The following is a 22,258-nucleotide window of genomic DNA, read 5'->3' as shown; positions in this document are numbered from 1 at the left end:
CTTTCTCTGTATCTCCGCACAGAGCGTGTTTGGAAAAGACTTGTAGATTTACTTAGGGTCGTTTTTAAGGACAGTCATCACTTAACGTGAGAGAAACAGGAATTGCGGGCTTGTCCCACGTGCTCGAGCTCTTGTAATAACTAAAAAAAAAAATCATAACCATAAGGGAAATTGGACAGTATGCAAACTTGGGGTGATACGTTAAGGTAACAGATAAACTTATCTGAATTCAGATTACTTATATTCATATGCTTCCTGTAAATTAATTACGTTTCAGTAAAAAATAAAATTATATTGTAATCAGATTACAGTTACTGACGTTCAATTAAGTTGATTACTTTTCAGTACTTAGGTTACACGTATGCACATATTTCTTCAGGAGTACTAGGCTATTATATAAAATACATTTAATACATGAATTATGCTCATATGTACGTCTGTTTGAGCTTCTGTGACAGCTGATGGGACAGTGAGGAACAAAGAGGAAATAAGGACATGATTTTGAATTGCTTGAGCAGAAAAACTTCTGTGAACACTTTTCTGTGGAAATTAAAGCAATGATTACAATTTCAGAGAAGTAATTTGTAGTGGATTATTATTTTAAGTAATTTAACCAACAACAACAACAACAAAAAAAGGCTTTGATACCATTTATAATATAATTTAATAATAAATATCTTTAGTATAATTCACTCTTTGGACCAAATTATTTCCACACACAATTTAATTTTTTTAAAGAATTACACATTTCAATTTCATAAAATTCCATCCAATTAAAATGAGTAATCTTTATTAATATATATATATATATATATATATATATATATATATATATATATATAAAACTTTGTTAAACATTACACAATTCAATTTCATGGAATGTTAAGAAATTAAAATGAGTAAATCTTAAAAACAAAGTTTGAGTGTATGACTTTATCATGACTTTTGCAGTCTTTGGCGACTACTGGTTAAGAATTTAAAAACTTTAGACATTTTAGAAATCGTATACATATTTGCACTCACAATGAACAATTTGTAGTCAGTGGAATATTTTAATTTTTACTTTATTCACTATTAAAATTACCAACAAATTTCTTAGTAAGATTTTAAATATTTACATGATTTGTCCAGGGCTGGAAATAACAATTTAAACATTTCCTGATACATTCAGGTTTTCCATGAATGTGAAAAACTACATATGCCAAACTTAGTTTTCAGCAACAGACTGAATAAAATCCAATAGTATTTCTTTTAAACACCCCTTTAATTTGTCTAACAACCTTGGTCTGATTACTAAATCACAGGCCCCAGCCCACTATTTTCGCCTGAGTACACTCTAATCTAAGAACAATCTCTGTTTGTTGATGTAGAGCTGTGATCTTCCGCCCCCTATTGACTGCATGAGAACATTACATCTCAATAAGACAAATGACTCTTGACCAGGACCTGATTTTATTTAAAATCATGAAAATTCAAAACATCACAAATATCACTACTAACAAATCTGTCTTAATTATACAAGTATCCTACACATATGAGAGCATATTCAACAACATAAAACAAAACAGTTTAGTAACCTAAAGCCCAGTCTCTTCAGTTATACATCTTAATCTCAGTCATGTGATGCATGTACATGATAAATAACAAAATCACTGGACAACTCAAGAGCAATAAGTCACGTTCCCTCAACCAAAAAGCAAGTACAATAAATATAAACAATGCGAAGAGAGCAGTGTATCATCTATGCAGAGGACTGATACAGTCACTGTCAATGCCTCTCCCAGAGAGGAACTAGAACGAGCAGCGAGATCAACACTACTTGCTCTTCCTTATGCAGTCGAAGAATGGATGTTTGAGAGCTTCATCCAGGGTGATCCGCTTGGTGACATCATACTCCAGCATCCTCTCTATAAGATCAAACAGCTGCTCGTGCTCAGAGCAACTGGAGACCAAGTATTGCTTTAGGAAAGAATTCAAAGAAAGAGGTCAGAAATTATTCAAAGGTGTGAAAAACCTATTGTTTAGCCTTGCAAAGAGGTTTTAGTGTCTTAAAGCAAATACAAAACCCGAAATGACACAAAGCTAACATAAGTTGTTCATGACAAACTCACTCTCAGTGGCTTGCATTGCTTCCTGACATATCGTCCTGAGGAGCTGTGCACGTCCCAGTCCAATTTATCACGATGAACATATCTGGTTTTCCTGCACAATGATAAAAACAGAGTTGACTGTCAAAATTGTCAAAGAAAAGCAGCAAATGTCCTTAAGTTTAAACAGTAACAAAAATCTGGTAACCTCTGGAAACAGGTGAAATCACTTAAATGTCTTGTCAGTAACAAAATCAGAAAAGTGCTTTAACACTTCACATAACATAAATATGAAGCACTGAAATGTAACCTTGTTTTCTGCAGCATGTGGGTAGGTATGGGGCCCAGCACTCGCTCCATCATAGCCAGATGCTCTTTACTATCATGCGTCTAAAATTTCAAACCACAAAAAAACTAAATCAGTGAGGAATGAGCAATATTTGATTAATAGATCAACTCATTTGCTAATTATTAAGTCTCAGACTGATGTTCCGGGTTTACTACAGGCTCAATATACTGCATTTGTCGCTTAATGTTGATTACCACAACAACAACAAAAATCCCTGTATTGAGTATAACTTTGTTAGTATTTTATCAAATGAAAACCATCCAAACATGTACAGTATAATTTTTACATCATTTGAAACCCCATTGGCCCCATTCACTTCCATTGCCTGTAACACATTTTTATTAAACGAAAATTCTTTTTTTGTGTGAATCAACACTGTCACAAATGCTGTTACTTGAGCTTAACTTGTATTGAACCTGGAATACTCCTTTAAAATCAGAAAAACCGCAAAACAATGACCTGAAATAGAGTTGATCCCAGATAATACTCGATAAGAATGCATCCCACACTCCACACATCACAGGAATGACTCCAGCCCAGATCTGTTCAAAACAAAACAGACATTTTAATTAAAGCTCACCATCCAAACAATAACAGCTAGTGTGTAATCTACAAACACCACCATCCATAGCTCCTTACCCAGAATAACCTCTGGGGCCCGGTAATGTCGTGTTGACACCACAGACGTATGGTGCTCGTGCTCAAAGGTTGCATTGCCAAAATCAACTACTTTCACATCGGGATTTTTCAGAGTTCTCTCATCTCTCTTCTGCAATTCAAAACCACATAAACATTTAGACAGGGCTGATGCCATATTTAATATTTCACGAATGAAAACAAAGACACTTCTAAATGAAGTCAATGTCTCTCCTTACCATTTTTGAATTGTACTTGATGTCATACTCTGAATTGACAAAGAGGATGTTCTCTGGTTTCAGGTCAGTGTGTGTCAGCTTATTCTTATGAAGAACTAAATCAAAAAAGCAGCAATCAGGAGCAAAATTTGTTTAGTCCGAAACATATACAGGAACAAAAACCAATCAAACAGATCCATGACTCACATCTCACTGCTCTGATGATCTGGTAGGCCATGTATCTGATATGGTTGATAGAGAAGGGCTGAAAGTTATTTTCCTTCAGAAAATCATATGTGCTCAAGCCCAGCAGCTCAAAGGCGATGCACACATGCCCGTGGTGATCAAACCAGTCAAGCATCTGCACACAGGCACTGGAAAAAGGAGACAGCAAATATGAAATATACCACAGCTAATGTGTAGTCTGGACTTCCGTGCACCCAAGCGACTGTAAATCTGAAGCTAGGTGTGATCTTCAATGCGACTTAACCATTTGATCCAACATGGAGCTGTAAATTACTGGCAATCTCTTTTTTATCTGCTTTCTCAGGCACTTACTATCGTCTGTCACAGTCCAGTGAGTTCATCTGTTCCAGCACCTCAACCTCAGACAGTGCTGCCTCTCGATAGCGCTCAATGTTTTTAATGATCTTCAGAGCTATTCGAGTTCCTCCACTGCAATAACAACAGACAGTAATATAATTAACAGACCAGAAAAACTTCAATGAATCCCCCCAAGTGCCTTCTCTTATTACTTAACATTTTATCAAATTATCAAAACTCTCACATTCTGTTTGGGGTCTTGAGAGAACCCAAGGCATTTATTATATCTTAACATTACCAATACCAGGATTCTTTATCAAGGCAATAAAATTGTAATTTTGGATCAAATTTACATAGATAATTACACTTATCTATTGGGGGGTTCTAATGTAAAAGCCTGTTATTTGCATGGGATGTCTGCGCTGGTTTAGCACTCTATTCACTAAAGGAATTATGCAGATCTGGCAACTGCACAAACGTGACCACAAAATCTGCACTGTAATCCAGACACCAATATCTTTAACATGGCGAAAACTACACAGCACAACAGAATATATGCCAGGTTGTAATGCTCTTCTTGACCATTTGATCATTACTTTAACTGCTGCTGACATGATCGTTAGGAAATGTACACAAACATCACTTAAATTAAAAAATTTATTTTACCGCCTGTTTTTTTAGACTGTAAAAGGGCAATGAATATTGCGCCAGGCAATTTTTGAGAAGAAAGCACAATTTAAAATGAGCCTGTAATTCATATAGAAAGGAGGCATGTTTGAGTAAAATGGAATGACAATGCCTTAAAGGAACCTCCGGGTTCAATACAAGTTAAGCTCAATCGACTGCATTTGTGGCGTGAGTCTGATTACTGCAAAATAATTTCGACTCGTCCCTCCTTTTCTTTAAAAAAGCAAAAATCAAGGTTAAAGTGAGGCACTTACAATGGAAGTGAATGGGGTAAAGTTTTGGACTGTTTTAAAGGCAGAGATGTGAAGCTTATAATTTTATAAAAGCACTTAGTTCTTCTGTTAAAACTTGTTTTATTTGAGCCCTAAAGTTCCTTAAATCGTCATTTTTACAGTCATTTAAGGGTTTGAGTAATATGCCCGTGCAGTTTAAAACATAAATAATTACACAAAAATAAATAATTAAAATAAGGTTAACGAAGGACATAGTAAGTGTGCGCAATGAGCGATTCCCCTTCTCTGTCTTCATCGTCCTCTTCTTCCTTCCTCCAATGGCTGGTTCAAATCAGCTCGCCTAGTCTTTTACTTGGCAGTAACAAATGTATGTTGCGTAATGGCAGTAAAGTCTGGTTTATACTCAATGCAGCGCTTGTTCGTGAGCTTGATAGTGATGGGAGGTCCTATTCTTTTCCGAGAACCAGTCCTTTCGGACGGTTAAAAAAAACCATTCACCAGTTCTTTTAATTCATCCTGCAATGGCATCACTGTATATAAGGCTAATACCCCGGCGTCGTAGAATTCATGCTCAAACACATTCAATAAATCCATATGTAAGTGCATATTGCTGATTATACATTTTAATTAAGTTATACATTTACATTAAGTAGGGTTGGGAATCGTAAGGAATTGTAAGATTCTGGTTCCTTAACGGTTCCAGTAATGATTCAAGTAATTATTTTAGTATTTCTTTTTAAAGAATTATTTAGAAATGAGAAATGCAATTCTTATTGCATTTACTACACTCTGTTGTCTGTTACCAAATAATGAGATCATTTCAGATTTGTACAGAGCAGATATAACAAATCAGAAATACATTTAATACAATTCTTGTAAAAGGTGTGTTTGCAGACTTTGTATAGACCTAAATACAATCCAACAATAGATCCTTACTCTATTTAAAATGAAGAAATCTAAACCAACACAAAATGTGATGGCATATTTCATTAATTAATTTATTATTTTATCAAATTCCACTTATTACAACAAAACTTGTGCATCTTTAATTATACATTGTCATATGAACAACCAGTCAGTAACTGCACTGCTTGATTTTATAGACACAGCAGGTCATCATTAAATAAACAGTAACAGGTCCAGAGACAGTTCAGACTGTGTTATGTTGTACTTCAGGCTTGTGAGACTTCAACATTTCTTATTTCATTTATAATTTAGAGTTGGACATTCATAACTTGCACATCAGTATAAGATTACTTGTATACGGAAGTCTGGGTAGCTCAGAGAGTAAAGACACTGACTACCACACCTGAAGTCGCAAGTTTGAATCCAGGGCATGCCGAGTGACTCCAGTCAGGCTTCCCAAGCAACCAACTGGCCCGGTTGCTAGGGTGGGTAGAGTCATGTTGGGTTAACCTCCTCGTGGTCGCTATAATGTGGTTCTCGCTCTTGGTGGGGCGTGTGGGGATTTGTGTGTGGATACCGTGGAGAATAGTGCGAGCCTCCACACGCGCCAAGTCTCCACAGTAACGCGCTCAACAAGCCACATCATAAGATGTGCGGATTGACTGTCTCAGACGCGGAGGCAACTGAGATTCGTCCTCTGCCACCTGGATTGAGGCGAGTCACTACGCCACCACGAGGACTGAGAGCGCATTGGGAATTGGGCATGCCAAATTGGGGGAGAAAAGGAGAGAAAAATTCCACCCCAAAAAAAAAAAAAAAAGATTACTTGTATACTGGAAGCACTGTATGTTTCACGCTGTATATTCAAATGAACCGGCTTCTTTGAATAATTATTTCGGGAATCGAACTGTACCAGAAGCGCATATGTTTCGCGCTTTAAAAGGAGCTGGCTCGAGACTCGTTTGATTGGGAATTAAATACACTGGTAGAACTGTGTTTTTACGCTGTAGAGTCAGCTGGAAACGCTGTCAGAGTATTTGAGGATAGTGCTCCAGCCACATCGGTGGAAAACTGCACATTGGAGAACCGTTAACGGAACCGAAAGTCACAAAGATCATACGATTCTGGTATTTTTTTTTAAAGAATAGAACCGGTTTTGAACAAGAACTGGTTCTCGGTTTCCAACCCTAATATTAAGGGTGTTTACTATCAGTGCTTCATTCAGTGATCTTACAATATATCCTACATTAAAGTTTTGCATCTAAAGCACCCAATACTGACACTGATATACAAATGCAGATGTTCTACGTTTCTTAAGCATATAAAGTGATTAAACTAATCTTAATCAACTCACCCTTTTTTACAGAAACAATGATCCAGCTCATAATAGCATCAAATATAATCTGCACGCTCAATAATCAATAGTAAAATTCATTTACATCTCTCGACTGAAACGTTTTGCCCCCTCATTCAAGTCCTCGGTTCACACATGCTCATTAGCAGCTCACTGCTCAGCAGTTCCCATTATTATGTCCGAAAGAGGCGCTTCTCAGTTCAGTGTACTGGTGACTCAAAATGCTTTGATCGTCTCAATGTACAGTTAACTCGAGAGCTGCTGTCCTGGGATCAGTATACTGTTGACTCGCAAACTGCTGCAAGTGACTCAATGTACTCTTGACTCGAGAACTACTGTCCCGGGATCAATGTACTGTTGACACGAGAACCGTAGACTGGATCATCTTCACACGTTGATAAAACGGTAATGCAATAAAGTCATAAACATATCTCCAGTATGTTTTATTTGTTATACTTTCTGCTGTTCAGCAAAATACACCAGTAATACACATTTCGTCCCTTAATCACATGCATGCCTAGTAAAGAGGCAATTCTCAGTTTAGTGTACTGTTGAGTGTTCAGTCCGATTTGTGAACTAGTTGGAGTGGTTCATTGCAAAGAAGAGTTAGGAAAAGCAGATATCACCAGTTCTAGGATCATATTACTCCCGGTTATAGGCTCATTTCGAGTCGGAGTGTCAGGCACATCCGAGAGACACATTAAGATAAAGTAACTTGTGGATCAGTGTTTACTCCAGACGTTTTTAAACGATTCAGTCCGATTTGGTGAACCGGTTCAATTCGTTCACTAAAAATAACTGGTTCAAAAGAGTGATTCGTTCACGAACTGGATATCACAAGAGCTTGCGCATGGCAAAAATCACGTCATCGCGGCATTGGCGTCACAAGCCCTCATTTCACGCTGCGGTGCACACTGAAATTTTTGTGACTCAGATGAAGTGCGCACGGCACCGCATTAAAAAATTTAACTAATTTCAACGTAAATGCATTACAATGTAAATTTTATAGGCATAAAGGAACAGTGCATTTAATCCCTTGAATGTTGCAGAGACAGACTGTAGCATTGCTCTTTATATTTAAATTATTTTGTAAAGTTTGTGTGGAAAACTTCATAAAAGTATAAATTCAAGAAAGATTTTCAAGTGTTTTAAGGCATAAATACAATAATTTGTCAGGAGCCTTTTCTTGTGTTCTGAGTAAATCCTACTAGACTGAAGTCTGAAACGTTTATTATAAAAAAAAAACCCCACAGGTTAATGAAAATTTAGTCCAATTGGTGTTATTCATGTATATACAAGCAGAATACACTTTTTTTTTATCGTTATTAAAAACCATTCTAGCATAAATTGCCTCGTTTAGCTTAATGGGAAAATGTACACAAGTGTATTTACACAAATGTTTAAAAAATAAGGTCAATGAGTTGTCTTAGTCTCTGCACCGCATGTTTTAGTTGAGGGTGCAAGCATTTTAATGCAGATTTTATAAGCAGATTGAAGTTTGATAGTAGCGGTGCCTTCTACACTTTGATACTTTGACTTAATTGTGATGATTTTGGCTCACATTTAACAAAAACCCACCAATTCACTATCTCAAAAAATTTGAATACATCATAAGACCAATAAAAAAAACATTTTTAGTGAATTGTTGGCCTTCTGGAAAGTATGTTCATTTACTGTATATGTACTCAATACTTGGTAGGGGCTCCTTTTGCTTTAATTACTGCCTCAATTCGGCGTGGTATGGAGGTGATCAGTTTGTGGCACTGCTGAGGTGGTATGGAAGGCCAGGTTTCTTTGACAGTGGCCTTCAGCTCATCTGCATTTTTTGGTCTCTTGTTTCTCATTTTCCTCTTGACAATACCCCATAGATTCTCTATGGGGTTCAGGTCTGGTGAGTTTGCTGGCCAATCAAGCACACCAACACCATGGTCATTTAACCAACTTTTGGTGCTTTTGGCAGTGTGGGCAGGTGCCAAATCCTGCTGAAAAATGAAATCAGCATCTTTAAAAAGCTGGTCAGCAGAAGGAAGCATGAAGTGCTCCAAAATTTCTTGGTAAACGGGTGCAGTGACTTTGCTTTTCAAAAAACACAATGGACCAACACCAGCAGATGACATTGCACCCCAAATCATCACAGACTGTGGAAACTTAACACTGGACTTCAAGCAACTTGGGCTATGAGCTTCTCCACCCTTCCTCCAGACTCTAGGTCCTTGGTTTCCAAATGAAATACAAAACTTGCTCTCATCTGAAAAGAGGACTTTGGACCACTGGGCAACAGTCCAGTTCTTCTTCTCCTTAGCCCAGGTAAGACACCTCTGACGTTGTCTGTGGTTCAGGAGTGGCTTAACAAGAGGAATACAACAACTGTAGCCAAATTCTTTGACATGTCTGTGTGTGGTGGCTCTTGATGCCTTGACCCCAGCCTCAGTCCATTCCTTGTGAAGTTCACCCAAATTCTTGAATCGATTTTGCTTGACAATCCTCATAAGGCTGCGGTTCTCTCGGTTGGTTGTGCATCTTTTTCTTCCACACTTTTTCCTTCCACTCAACTTTCTGTTAACATGCTTGGATACAGCACTCTGTGAACAGCCAGCTTCTTTGGCAATGAATGTTTGTGGCTTACCCTCCTTGTGAAGGGTGTCAATGATTGTCTTCTGGACAACTGTCAGATCAGCAGTCTTCCCCATGATTGTGTAGCCTAGTGAACCAAACTGAGAGACCATTTTGAAGGCTCAGGAAACCTTTGCAGGTGTTTTGAGTTGATTAGCTGATTGGCATGTCACCATATTCTAATTTTTTGAGATAGTGAATTGGTGGGTTTTTGTTAAATGTGAGCCAAAATCATCACAATTAAAAGAACCAAAGACTTAAACTACTTCAGTCTGTGTGCACTGAATTTATTTAATACACGAGTTTCACAATTTGAGTTGAATTACTGAAATAAATGAACTTTTCCACGACATTCTAATTTATTGAGATGCACCTGTATAAGCATTTTTAAGGTGTTTATTTACCTTTGTAAAAATCTTGACAAAAATCTTTGTAATTAAAGCATCAAACTTCAGTCTGGTTTTGTTTTTATTGAACATCCAATAGACACCAGACAAACACAAGTTTGTATTGTACAAGTATTTGTCCGGTGCCTATTGGATATTCAATAAAAACAAAACCAGACTGAAGTTTGATGCTTTAATTACAAAGATTTTTGTCAAGATTTTTACAAAGGTAAATAAATACTAAACGCTTAATCACAAAAAATGTACACAGAGATCAATGAAAATAATTATCCACCATCCAATTCAAGCAAATGCACACTTTTGCCATTGTTGTTGTTTTTCTGGCGAAACACTTCTCACTGCTCTTCCTGCTGATACAGAATACATTTTCTCCCGACCGCCCCTGTCGTTTTACAGAATAGTACAACAGCTGGTGCGTCAAGTATAAACACCTCTTGAATTTGGGGAGGTGCGCGCGCAGTCTGTGGAGCGTCGCGTTGCTTTGCCGGGCGAAAGTATACACAAAGCTTAAGGCTACAAGTACGCAGTGCATTGAACACTAACCATCTATTAATATTTAGATAGGTCCGAGTAGATCAATACTAATGCCTGTCATTTGAATCATGTTCTGTGTGCATTTGTTCAGTTTCCAGTCAAAGGAACAAAACTTTAGGTTACGTGAGAGCCCCTTATGATTCACATCACGTACATTCACGTTACATGCATTTATTGTGTCACTTTCATGAATCTCTATGAAGTTAAGCATCAATACATCTGAAACCCCATCTGACAAAAGCAATCATTATTTCTTTAAAACTGCACTACGTAAGATTGTTTTGGTTAAAAATTAACAAATTGCCATTATTGATTGAGTACATGATATACAAATGATAGCCTTCCATTGAACTTGTATCAGCCATATCACAAGTTTCACCTCTTAAATTGAAACGTGCAGTACAATACAAACATTATTAGTAGATAAAACACTTGAATAATCATATTAAAATATACTGGTAACTGGTGGTGGTTGAGGAGAGTCCCCTGTTCTCTATGTAAAAGCACTTGTGTAGTGTCAGAAAAGCACTATAAGTGTAAAATGAATTAATTCAAAACATGTAAACAAGAGTGTTTATCTTCTTCAAAGCAAGTTATATTTCAGTTATAAATGTTTAGTTGTATAACATAATAATCAACATAAAATTAGCACATTATGACTCCAACTCTGAATTTCTCCTACCTCAAACCATGAGATTCATCCACGCAGAAGAGCAGTGCCGAAACACGGCTGCCATAAAGCGTTCTTCCGCAAACTGCTTGCAATTTTAAGTTTCAACTACAGATGTTACTAGAGAGCACAAAGTTACGTAGTGCAGCTTTAATTAAATTCAGTAATAGCTCATACATTTCAGCGCCTTGACAAAGTTACAAACAACTGTCATGTTTGTTAGTATTTCCACATTATTTTTATGTTGAGAAGACAAACTCCTGGACATACTGGCCAAAGTGATCAGCACCTTTGGACTGGACAGCTCCCTTTTTCCCATTTATAACAAGCGATCTACAACCCCAATTCTGAAAAAGTTGGGACAGTATGAAAAATGCTAATAAAAACAAAGAGAAGTGATCTGTAAATTATATTCACTGTTTGCTATATTAAATGCATTACAACTACACATTATATGATGTTTTTCCTTGGGAATTTCATTGTTTTTTGAAAATGTACAGTATTTTCAAATCAGATGATTGCAACACGCTCCAAAAATGTTGAGACAGGCAATTTAAGACTAATAACAATTTGACAAGTTGAAATAACAAGGTGATGTGAAACTGAAGATGTTAAACAGGTGACGCAATCGTGTCATAGTATATAGGGAGCCTCCAAAAACAGCCAAGCCCTTCAAGAGCAAGGATCATCCGAGACAGATGCTTCAGCAAATAATCCAGCACTTTGAGAACAATGTTCCCCAAAGACAAATTGGAAGGATTTTGGGCATTTCACCCTCTACACTGCACCATCTAGTTAAAAGATTGAAGGAATCTGGTCAAATCTCTGTGCGTAAAGGGCAAGACGAAAACCACTTCTGAATGCGCGTGATCTCTGATCCCTCAGACGTCACTGTCTTAAAAAACATCATTCATCTGTAATGGATATCATGAACATGGGCTTGGGATTACTTTAGTAAACCTTTGTTAGTCAACTTCACTCACTGCTGCATCCACAGATGCAAGTAAATACTTTACTATGCAAAGCAGAAGCTCTACATCAACACTGTCCAGAAGCGCTGCCGACTTCTCTGGTCTCGGTCTCATCTTAGATGGAAAGTAGAACAGTGAAACTGTTTTTTGGTCTGAAGACTCCACATTCAAAAAGTTTTTGAAAAACAAAGCCATCGTGTTATCCGGGCCAAAGAGGAAAAGGACCATCCAAGCTGTTATCAGTGTCAGGTCCAAAAGCCAGTGTCTGTATGGGCCAGGGGTGTGTCAGTGCCAATGGCATGGGTAACTCGCATATCTGTGAGGTCACCATTAATGCAGACATATATGTCCAAAATTTGGAGCAACATGTACTGCCATCCAGCACTGTCTTTTCCAGGGACATCCCGGAATTTTCCAGCAGGATAACTTCAAACCACATACTGCCCAGGTTTCAAGTGCATGGCTGTGTAAGCAGAGAGTGTGGGAGCTAGATTGGCCTGCCTGCAGTCCTGACAATCTCCAGTTGAGAATGTGTGGTGCATTATGAAGCACACCATATGGCAATGAATACCCCGTACAATTGTGCAGCTGAAGACCTGCATAATGGATGAATGGGGGAACATTCCACTTTCTAAACATAACAAATCTGTGTCTTCAGCGCCTAAATGCTTAAGTGTTATTAGAAGAAATGGTGAACACAGTGGTAAACACTCGGCTGTCCCAACTTTTTTGGAGCATGTTGCAATCATCTGATTTGAAATTACTGTACATTTTCAAAAAAAAATTCAATTCACAAGAAAAAACATCATATAAATGTGTAGTTGTAGTGCTTTCAATATAGCAAACAGTGAATATAATTTACAAATCATTCCTTTTTGTTTTTATTAGCATTTTTCATACTGTCCCAATTTGGAATGCCCAATTCCCAATGTGCTTTTAAGTCCTCGTGGTCGCATAGTGATTCGCCTCAGTCCGGGTGGTGGAGGACGAATCCCAGTTGCCTCCGCGTCTGAGATCGTGGACCTGCGCATCTTATCACATGGCTTGTTGAGCGTGTTGCCACGGAGACATAGTGCGATCACGAGGAGGTTACCCCATGTGACTCTACCCTCCCTAGCAACCGGGCCAATTTGGTTGCTTAGGAGACCTGGCTAGAGTCACTCAGCATGCCCTAGGATTCGAACTATTGAATTCCAGGGGTGGTAGCCAGCGTTTTTACCATTGAGCTACTCAGGCCGCCACTGTTCCAACTTTTACGGAATTGGGGTTTGGGAAACGGGCATTACTCCAGTGTAATTTAAAGTTGCAACTTTATCGGGAAACCAAGCTCTTATCAGTAGGAAGTATCAGGTTTATACTTCATGACTTTTCCTAATTTTTTAAGAAACCATTAGAAATAAAACTTCAACTTGACAACATGTTTCAAAAGTTCTCCACGAAAAATTTGACACTACTGGGTCTCAGAGACTCCAGGTGTAGACTAAAAGATGAAAAATGTCATTCATTTTCACATGCATTCATAAGATTTTCTAACTTGTTCACACTGTAGTGGTACACTCCAGTCAGTTGCTTATTAGGACTTGTTTTGTAGTATTTTTTCATGCGGATTTCCAGGTGTCAAATTGACCCCAAACAGAAACAATGTTACCATGTCATATACTCACCTTTCTGAAAAGAACATGGCACTTTTGATACAATAAATGGTCAAAACGTAATTAACAGCTGTCTACTGGGTTTTGACTATGTCAGAGGAACATATTTTAAAAAGAGTTTAATTTCAAAATTACTAATATTATTTTTACGCATACATCATTCCAGGTCTCTTAGACTTTTGAAATATTAATTTCAAAACTCTAAGAATAAGAAATAAATTTGGTGTTTTTTAAAAAAAATAAGATTAGACATTAAGACTTACTTTGAATGATCAATGCACTCCACCACTTTGCCAAAGGCTCCTTCTCCAAGCGTGCACACAATCTCATCTATGGGTTTAAAGAGAACCAGTTAGAAACATGCAATGGACTGGATCACATCAAACCCTAACAAACCCAATTTTGCTGCGTTTTGGAAGACTCAAAATAAAAAAGCAATTGAGAAATGATACACAAAAGAAAACAATACTAGGCTGGTGATACAAAAATCAGAATAAGTATTAAGTGTTCTGTCACAACTGCACCCAAAATTAGCCTAAAACTATGTGTGACATGTAAAATTTGACCCCAGAACAAAACAATTAAGCAGTGAAAGAAACCAAAAGACACAGAAAGAGATACAGAAAAGTGTATATTCTATACATCTTGCTCTCAGCATGTCTCCCTTGTGATAGATCAGGTGCCCCTCCTCATCATCCTCAACACTCCTGGATCTTTTCCTGCGATGGCTCCTCTGGGGTTTCGGACCACCGCCATCATCATCATCATCACCACCACCATTAACCCATGAGAATCGGGGGGGACCAGAACACGCCATTCATTCATTCAGCGATTGTAGAACGAGTAGGGGGGAAGCGATTCAGCCCATTCAGATACCCGCAGCAGCCAGGCCCGGCCACAGGGAACAGCCAATGCAAATTCAGCCCACGAGATACACACAGGGCCCACCATATTGTGTGTGTTTCAGAAGAAAAAAAATTGGCAACATAATTTCAGATGAGATACTTTCTCAAACCATTAAATAGACAGTTACAACAATTTATAATTTAACATTTAACATTTAGATTGCTATTTTTCCCCCTCCATGATTGAGGTGTCTTAAACAGTTTATCTGCTGTGGATTTCCTGTTCCATCAGACTAATTTTAGATTTTATAGCGTTTTTTTAATTTATTTTTTTAACCCAAACATTCTGATATCATTTGCTCGCCATCATGCTGTTCAAAAGCCATATGACTTTTTCTGTGGAACCCTTCCGTAGAATGTCCAAACTGCTCTTTTCCATTTCCACAATTCACTTTCACTGTATGGAAAACAGCAGCTCAAGAAATTCTGCTAGTTAACTCTTTTTGCATTCCACATAAGAAAGAGTAATAAAGGTTTGGAATGACATGAGGGTGAGTAAATGATTTCAGAATTTTCATTTTTGGGTGAACTATCCCTTTAATATCAAAGCAATTACTTCATCCAACATTCTTGCTGCCGTTCGTTCAGACAATAATGGGCATGAGGAACTCCAACAGTCCACAAGGAGAAACAGAGAAATAAACCAGAGATATGATTGTTCCAATGGCAAAGGGAGACGGACAGCGCTCATACCGAGTTTGAGTGACGATGTGAGCGATGGTGCCGGTGTCGGTGCCGGCTGCTCCGCCTGCTGTTCCCGGAGGACTTGCTGTAATGGTGCCAGTCTCTGTCTCTCTCCCGGTCCTGGTCTCTCTTCTTGTCATTACAGGAAGTACGGCTGTCGTCCTCGTATTCTCTGAACTTCAGTTCTTTAATTTCCAGTCTTTCATTTGAGCTCCTTGTCTCAAGGTATTGCCTATGGAAAGAATGCAAAGACAAATCCACAGTGACCTGAGCCATTTAAACTACAAAATGTATGTTAAAACAGCACTTCTCAAACAGTACAAATCAATAAGTGCACAAGGTGAGCGTTAATTATCCTCCTGAGACAAGCACGTGACTACTGGGTGCATTTTCCATTTCCCTTTTTGATTTGTAACTAGTAGCACCTAATAAACATAGCAAAAATTCTAGAGCAAATAGTTTTCCTAAAAATGTATGTCCTCATATGTGGACAGCGGGACAACATTGAGAAATTTTAAATAATACCAAGCTATAGATAGTTGTTCTTTTTATTTATCACATTTTGTATTATGTTTCCAGCAACAAACTAGTACGTTTAATATTTTTAGCTGTGTTGATTTTAAAGTGATGAATTAAAGATGCCACTTTTTGTAATGTTTAAGTGTGCTGACAGCGTGCGGTGCATTTGCGTGTAGTTACTATCAGCGAGTAAACTTAAAAAGTTGCGTCTTAAATCGTCCTCATTATTTAAAGCATTGCTTCTGTACAAATTCACCACATTCAACAATAAATGTGAATTTTAGTCATGATCGGACTTTAAATTGCCTGCTGTAAGCAATGTTCCTGTTATTATTCATAGTCCACAGGTTTATTTGTAAAGTGTTGTGGACAGTATTTAGAGTCCGTTTCAGATTCTTTTTTTATTTTTTATCCCCTTTTCTCCCAGTTTGGAATGCCCAATTCCCTCTACTTAGTAGGTCTTTGTGGTGGTGCGGTTACTCACATCAATCCGGGTGGTGGAGGACAAGTCTCAGTTGCCTCCGCTTTTGAGACAGTCAGTGTGCGCATCTTATCACGTGGCTCGCTGTGCATGACACCGCAGAGACTCACAGCATGTGGAGGCTCATGCTACTCTCCGCGATCCACGCACAACTTACCACGCGCCCCATTGAGAGCCAGAACCACTTAATCGTGACCACAAGGAGGTTACCCCATGTGACTCTACCCTACCTAGCAACCGGGCCAATTTGGTTGCTTAGGAGACCTGGCTGGAGTCGCTCAGCACACCCTGAATTCACACTCGCGACTCCAGGGGTGGTAGTCAGTGTCAATACTCGCTGAGATACCCAGACCCCTGTTGCTGATTCTTTATGTTGAGGTGTCTGACAGAACATCGGATTGCTTTGATAAACTGATGCAGAAAAAAAAAAACTGTTTAATGCCGTGAACTACATGTTGCGCACCCACAATAATCTTACATTTATGCAATTTTGAAGCACTCCGTTTACACTTAAGGACATCACTCTGCTCGGGATGCGCATAAAAATTGTTGTGCTCTAGATTGGAGTGTCTCTTATTACCTCCTTTGTGTGGGTGTTTATCGGTTTTCTTATTATATGGCTTCCCTTAGTGTCCACATATCCCCCAGAAATACATCCACTTAGACATTTAGACAGTTGTTATATGATATGCATTTTTCGCATCAGTGCTGTTGCATAATAAGAAAATGTGCAAATAATTGTAAAACCGGTTAACCGCAGTTTTTTTCTCAGAATCTAATTGTCAAAAACTCACACCGTGGCATCCCTACATTGAATATACTTTTTTTATATCTCTGTGCATTAATTTGAACTGTTATTATGCATTGTGTAATGTGTTACACCCCCCACCCCATTTGGTCCCCCTCAATGTTCAGACCAAATCTACGCCATTGAGTCTCACATTAGACGATTAAGTAAAAGTAGCCTTTACAAACCTTATCCATTCAAATGTGGATTTTTGCTGGATTATTTTGAGAATTTAAATTGAATTTAAATAAAAGCCCTACTTAGGATCTTTTATTTTGATAGAATATATGTAAAAAATAAAAAAATAAAATAAAAGGTCCTTATGAAGAAATAAGGCAACATTTTGACCAGAACAGTAAATTCACATTGAAAATCTCTCTCTCTCTCTCTCTCTCTTTCTCTGTCTCTCTAGGGTGTCGCTGGTCAAGATGGAATGGAGGCGAGTGATCATTTCTTCATTGCATAGAAAATATATTGTTGTATTTTATTGTCAATCAAGCATGTTTTCTTTCTCCACAGGGACAACAAGGCTTACCGGGAAAGCCGGTGAGATAAGATGTTTTTTGTCTTTCTCTCGCAATGTTTTTAAAAGGACAAAATTCTTTCCTCTTTGCATAAATAGGAACAGTACATGTATGGCTTCGCTCTTTGTGTTTGTGAGAATTGTAACCATAAACGACTGATTCTGAGGTCTGGTTGTACTGACATACTGTATGATGATTTGAATCAGTTTGTGTCTTTTACACTGGAATAACTTTTGATGTGTAATAAGTCTTTTGTTTTTGTAAATCTGTTTAAAGATGTGGAGGGGTGTTCGATGTAAAGTGCTGTATGCATTCGATTGTTGTGTGTAATCGGGGTATGGTGCTGCATTGACCGTAAATCATGTAAATTAAAATGTTTTCTTGTTTTTATTTGTCTCAGTCTTAACAGAAACAGGTGCATGCATGTGTATGTTTGTGTACATGTGTGACACTAAATCTTTGCAACCTCTTCGTTATACAGGGTGACGTTGGTGAACAAGGTTACCCAGGACCACAGGGACCTCCAGGGTCAAAGGTCAGAGGTTCATTCTTTCTCCAATTGTGACATATTTATCTCAACCAACATCTTAGGACACTACTTTACTGTTTATGATATTAACCTCTTGAAACCTGCGCGTGACTGCTGTGTGCATTTTTCATTTCCTTTTTTGATTTGTAACTAGTAACACCTAATAAACATGCAAAAAAAATAAATAAATAAATGAGCAAATAGTTTTCATAAAAATGTATGTCCTCATACCACTTCAGTTGGACCAAGTTGTGAAATATTACATAATACCAAGCTATAGAAAATCAGATTTTTTTTTAAAAATTTTTTATTATGTTTCCAGGAGTGTTGGTTATTCATGTTTTTGAGACGTTACAAACATTACAGCTGATCTTCTGTAAAGCTGTTTTGGAACAATGTGTATTGGGAAAAGCACAAATGTAAAACTATAGAAATAAAAATTATTTGACTTATGTTACAATATTTTGTTTTTACTTTGGCAAGAAAATCTCAGTGTTCTCTCTTTGTCAAACAAGCCAGTGCTGAAGCATTTTATCAATGAGAAATTTGCATCATCCAATCACAAAGTAATGGCCAGCATCATCCAATCACTGCCAACCATGTTAAAATAAAATTATACATTATAAATTCTGAATCTATGTACTGATTATCATTGTCCTGTGTCTGCCAAACATGTTGAGTGATCCAAACATCATCTGCAGCCTGAAACTGAACTTTTGTTCAGATGTTAGGAGTGAATGCACTTTGCAGCATAGGAAAGCTATAGGATGCTCCCTTGCTCCCTACTTAGTGAATTACTTAACCTCCAGTGTGCTGTCTGTCTGCACTGGTCTCAGAACAGTTTGAAATGCACCTTATTTTCATCCTAACATCCGTATAAAGCCTCTGAAAGTAACATTTTTTAGATTTTGGATGAACCCATTGATTCTCAATGTAATAATGCACAGTAAATATAGGATTACTAAGGAGCTAAAGTACACATTAGTGTACATTATGTTTAACAGTGTGGCGTTTCACAATAAATCTCTCAAATTTTCAAAATGCCATATCAGATGAAACTAGAGCCTCTAGTCTTTTGACTCAAACAGGTTTTAATGTAAAAACTTAATGAGGTTTCTTACCAGATGTAGTTTTGTTGGCGTTTCTCTCAAAGACAAACTCAGCTGTGATCGACACCTTGTGTTGTCACATGACTCTGTATGTCAAAGGTTTTAACCCTTTACTGATGGCCCAGAGTCTTCTGAACTGAGATCAGTTGTTTTAAATTCATTTAAACTATGCATTGCATATAGCAAAGCCAAAACAAAACGTCCACAAATTGTACACTGGGTCACACGAGGTTAAAGTCAATATTAAATTTTAGAGCCATTTTACTATGATGACGCATTTCAGAGTGAAACAGAATACTCAGCAAGAAACAAAACTATGGGTGGGAGTCTATTTTATTTTGTGAGTCATCAACAATTAAGGGTCAAATTAATAAAGATGATAATTTTTTTTTTTTATCTAGTTTAAAACACACGTTTCAAGTTCATAGAAATGTCATGTTTGCATCCATGTTGATTTCACAATTTGGAAAAACATTTATAGCATTTTCTACAACAAAAAAAAAGTATTTATTGACTATAAAAATATCATGTGGTGTAACCATCAAGTAAAAAGTATTCAAATACATTCCTTGCACCTTGAATACATGAGTGTACGCACCTTAGTTAATTTCAAAAAAGTTTTCAAATATATTTAAGGTACTTTTCAAATTTTTTCTATTAATTCTTTTTTTACAAATATCATGAATTTTTCAGTCAAGAATGTAAAGAGGTTTTCTCAGGGCTACACCAAATGACCTGAACAAAATGTGCATTTTCATAAAAATGTCAAAATATTGATTTAAAATGATCAAATAATAATTTTTTTTTGAATACTTCAATAACAGTCTTGAATGAGGGTCTAAAGGGGTCCTCCCTGTTTTATGTTTTTTTTGTCACATGACAACAACCTGCATGTTGGTTACACCACCTGACTTTAATGGAGAACAAAAGTTTTTCCAAATATCATATTTTAAAACAAACTTTTTCACTGCTTATTTTTTAAGAAATAATAATAAAATGTTACTCTGCAGTTCTCATGGCAACATTTCTTTTTCAAGAATTTCAGATTTCGATTAGACTTTGATTCTCTGGATGGCAACATCACATGACAATTTTTAATTTAAGCCTGAAACAAACAAACAAAAAAATCAAAATGCAAAAATGTGAACTCTGTAACTGAAAACATGTTCACCATAGAAGAGGGACAATCATTAGACAATTCTTTACTTCTTCAGAATAACTAAAGATTGTTCTTTAGACGTTTAGAATTAGATGTTCACAATAAAACATGTATTAAGAAAGTAAACAGGGCCCATGTTGACAATCATTCGGAATCATATTAAATAAACAACTACTATGCGGAACAAGGATACTGACATCCATGTCAAAATAAATCCTCTTATTTATTTAGGCCACGCAAAATCACACTGTGGTCATGTAACTGAGTGTCTTCCAACTTCCAAGAATCTTCCTGGAAAACGTCAAACTTGAAAGACTAGTATTAGGTAACAAGCTCTGAAGATGTCCACGTGAGGTTCAAACAGCCCCTTGGCAATGATTCTTTACTAGACAATTCTGGGAAAACATGTCTCATGTCTCTAGTCCAAAAACATGCTGATGTTCATTAACGCAGTACTTCTGATGTGAGGTCAGTTAGTGATACTCACCCTTCGCTGTTCTTGTGATGATGGTGGTGTTTTCTGTATTTATTCTCTCTTTCGCTGCTGTGTGAATCTCGTCTGTGTCTCCTTCTGTTCTCTAAACTCTCCTCATCTCTCGGATCTGGAGATCGCATTCTCTTCGACTGCCTCATCTGACAAAATACACAAAAACAGTTCAATTACACCGCATTTCCCAAGTAACTACAACGGTTAAAGAGCCTAAACCACAAATGTAATGATTCGTTAACAACTTTCATTTCTTTTTCTGGCGTGTCTACAAAATCTGAGAAAGATGAAGTGAAAAAGACTTATTTGCATAAAGGTTCCAGATCATTCTAATATCGATAAATGACAGTCAAAATCTCTACGTTTAAAGAATGCGATACATGTATTGAGTTTTATTTCTTAATTTAGCTCTGTGAAATTGGACTCAATGTTGTCGGTCGTTCGCAAGTGCGTTTGCAGTTCTACGTGGTAAAAAAATAAATATATTTAACAAATCATCACTCCGTGAAGGTATAGCGATAAACGAATAATTTAAATATTACCTTAACTGGCATGGGAAAGGCTCAAAGTAATCGCAGTAATATATCGAAGATGCTTTTCGAGAAAGTGAAAATATTTCGTCTGTCTTTGCCGTCGTTGGTGTGGTTCACAATGGCTTCCGTCCGTCGAGCGAGATCGATCCAGAAATGCTGACGCAATCAGAGCCAGAGCGCGCCACGCGCGTGCACGTGACAAATCTGTACAGGATCCATTTACTTCGCTGTAAACAAGGAAAGCACAATTCTTTTGTCCACACACAACTGGATACAACAAAAGAATATTTATTCTACCAAACATTACATTGGTTTACCGTAAATAAATAAATTATACTTTGATTAAATGTTTTATTTATAAATGCAGATTTTGAAATATATCCCAGCTGCATATCTTTGAAAAAGGGATGTCTCAATATACTGATGCCTTAAAATAATGAATATTCCTTATGTCAAGAAATATATTTACGCCTATAACTTGTGGTACATTTATCCATTTATTTTGTGAAATTAGGTTTAACAATGGGAGACACTTTTTTATATAAATAATTATTTGATGACATTTGTTTTATTTATGAAAGCAGATTAAAAAAATAATAATAATCCCATCCCAGCTTCATAATAGTTTTTTTAAGAGGCTGTCCCAAATATACTGATGCCGGAAATATATTTACCCGTATG

The 22,258-nt window shown here is 37.2% G+C and overlaps 1 protein-coding gene across 2 annotated transcripts; it reads right to left on the bottom strand.

Moving 5' to 3' along the window:
* Nucleotides 1–1,433: 1,433 nt before the first annotated feature.
* Nucleotides 1,434–21,751, bottom strand: clk4a (CDC-like kinase 4a). 2 transcript variants are annotated; one of them, XM_051657646.1, is made up of 13 exons: nt 21,587–21,751; nt 21,045–21,190; nt 15,459–15,681; nt 14,503–14,593; nt 14,124–14,190; nt 3,849–3,965; nt 3,498–3,664; nt 3,312–3,406; nt 3,076–3,205; nt 2,896–2,978; nt 2,398–2,477; nt 2,112–2,202; nt 1,434–1,959 (listed from the first exon to the last, which is right to left on the bottom strand). In XM_051657646.1, the coding sequence occupies exons 1-13, from the start codon at nt 21,596–21,598 to the stop codon at nt 1,816–1,818; spliced, it is 1,446 nt and encodes a 481-aa protein (XP_051513606.1). In that variant the 5' UTR covers nt 21,599–21,751; the 3' UTR covers nt 1,434–1,815. The 2 variants fall into 2 exon arrangements, with proteins under 2 accessions (XP_051513606.1, XP_051513607.1); XM_051657647.1 differs by lacking the exons at nt 14,503–14,593; nt 21,045–21,190; nt 21,587–21,751 and having other exon boundaries at nt 15,459–15,516.
* Nucleotides 21,752–22,258: the final 507 nt, after the last annotated feature.

This window comes from Myxocyprinus asiaticus, chromosome 27 (genome assembly GCF_019703515.2).
Source record: "Myxocyprinus asiaticus isolate MX2 ecotype Aquarium Trade chromosome 27, UBuf_Myxa_2, whole genome shotgun sequence".
Lineage (NCBI taxonomy): Eukaryota > Metazoa > Chordata > Actinopteri > Cypriniformes > Catostomidae > Myxocyprinus > Myxocyprinus asiaticus.
Note: the sequence above shows the minus strand (reverse complement) of the source record. Positions and strands in the feature narration are given on the sequence as shown.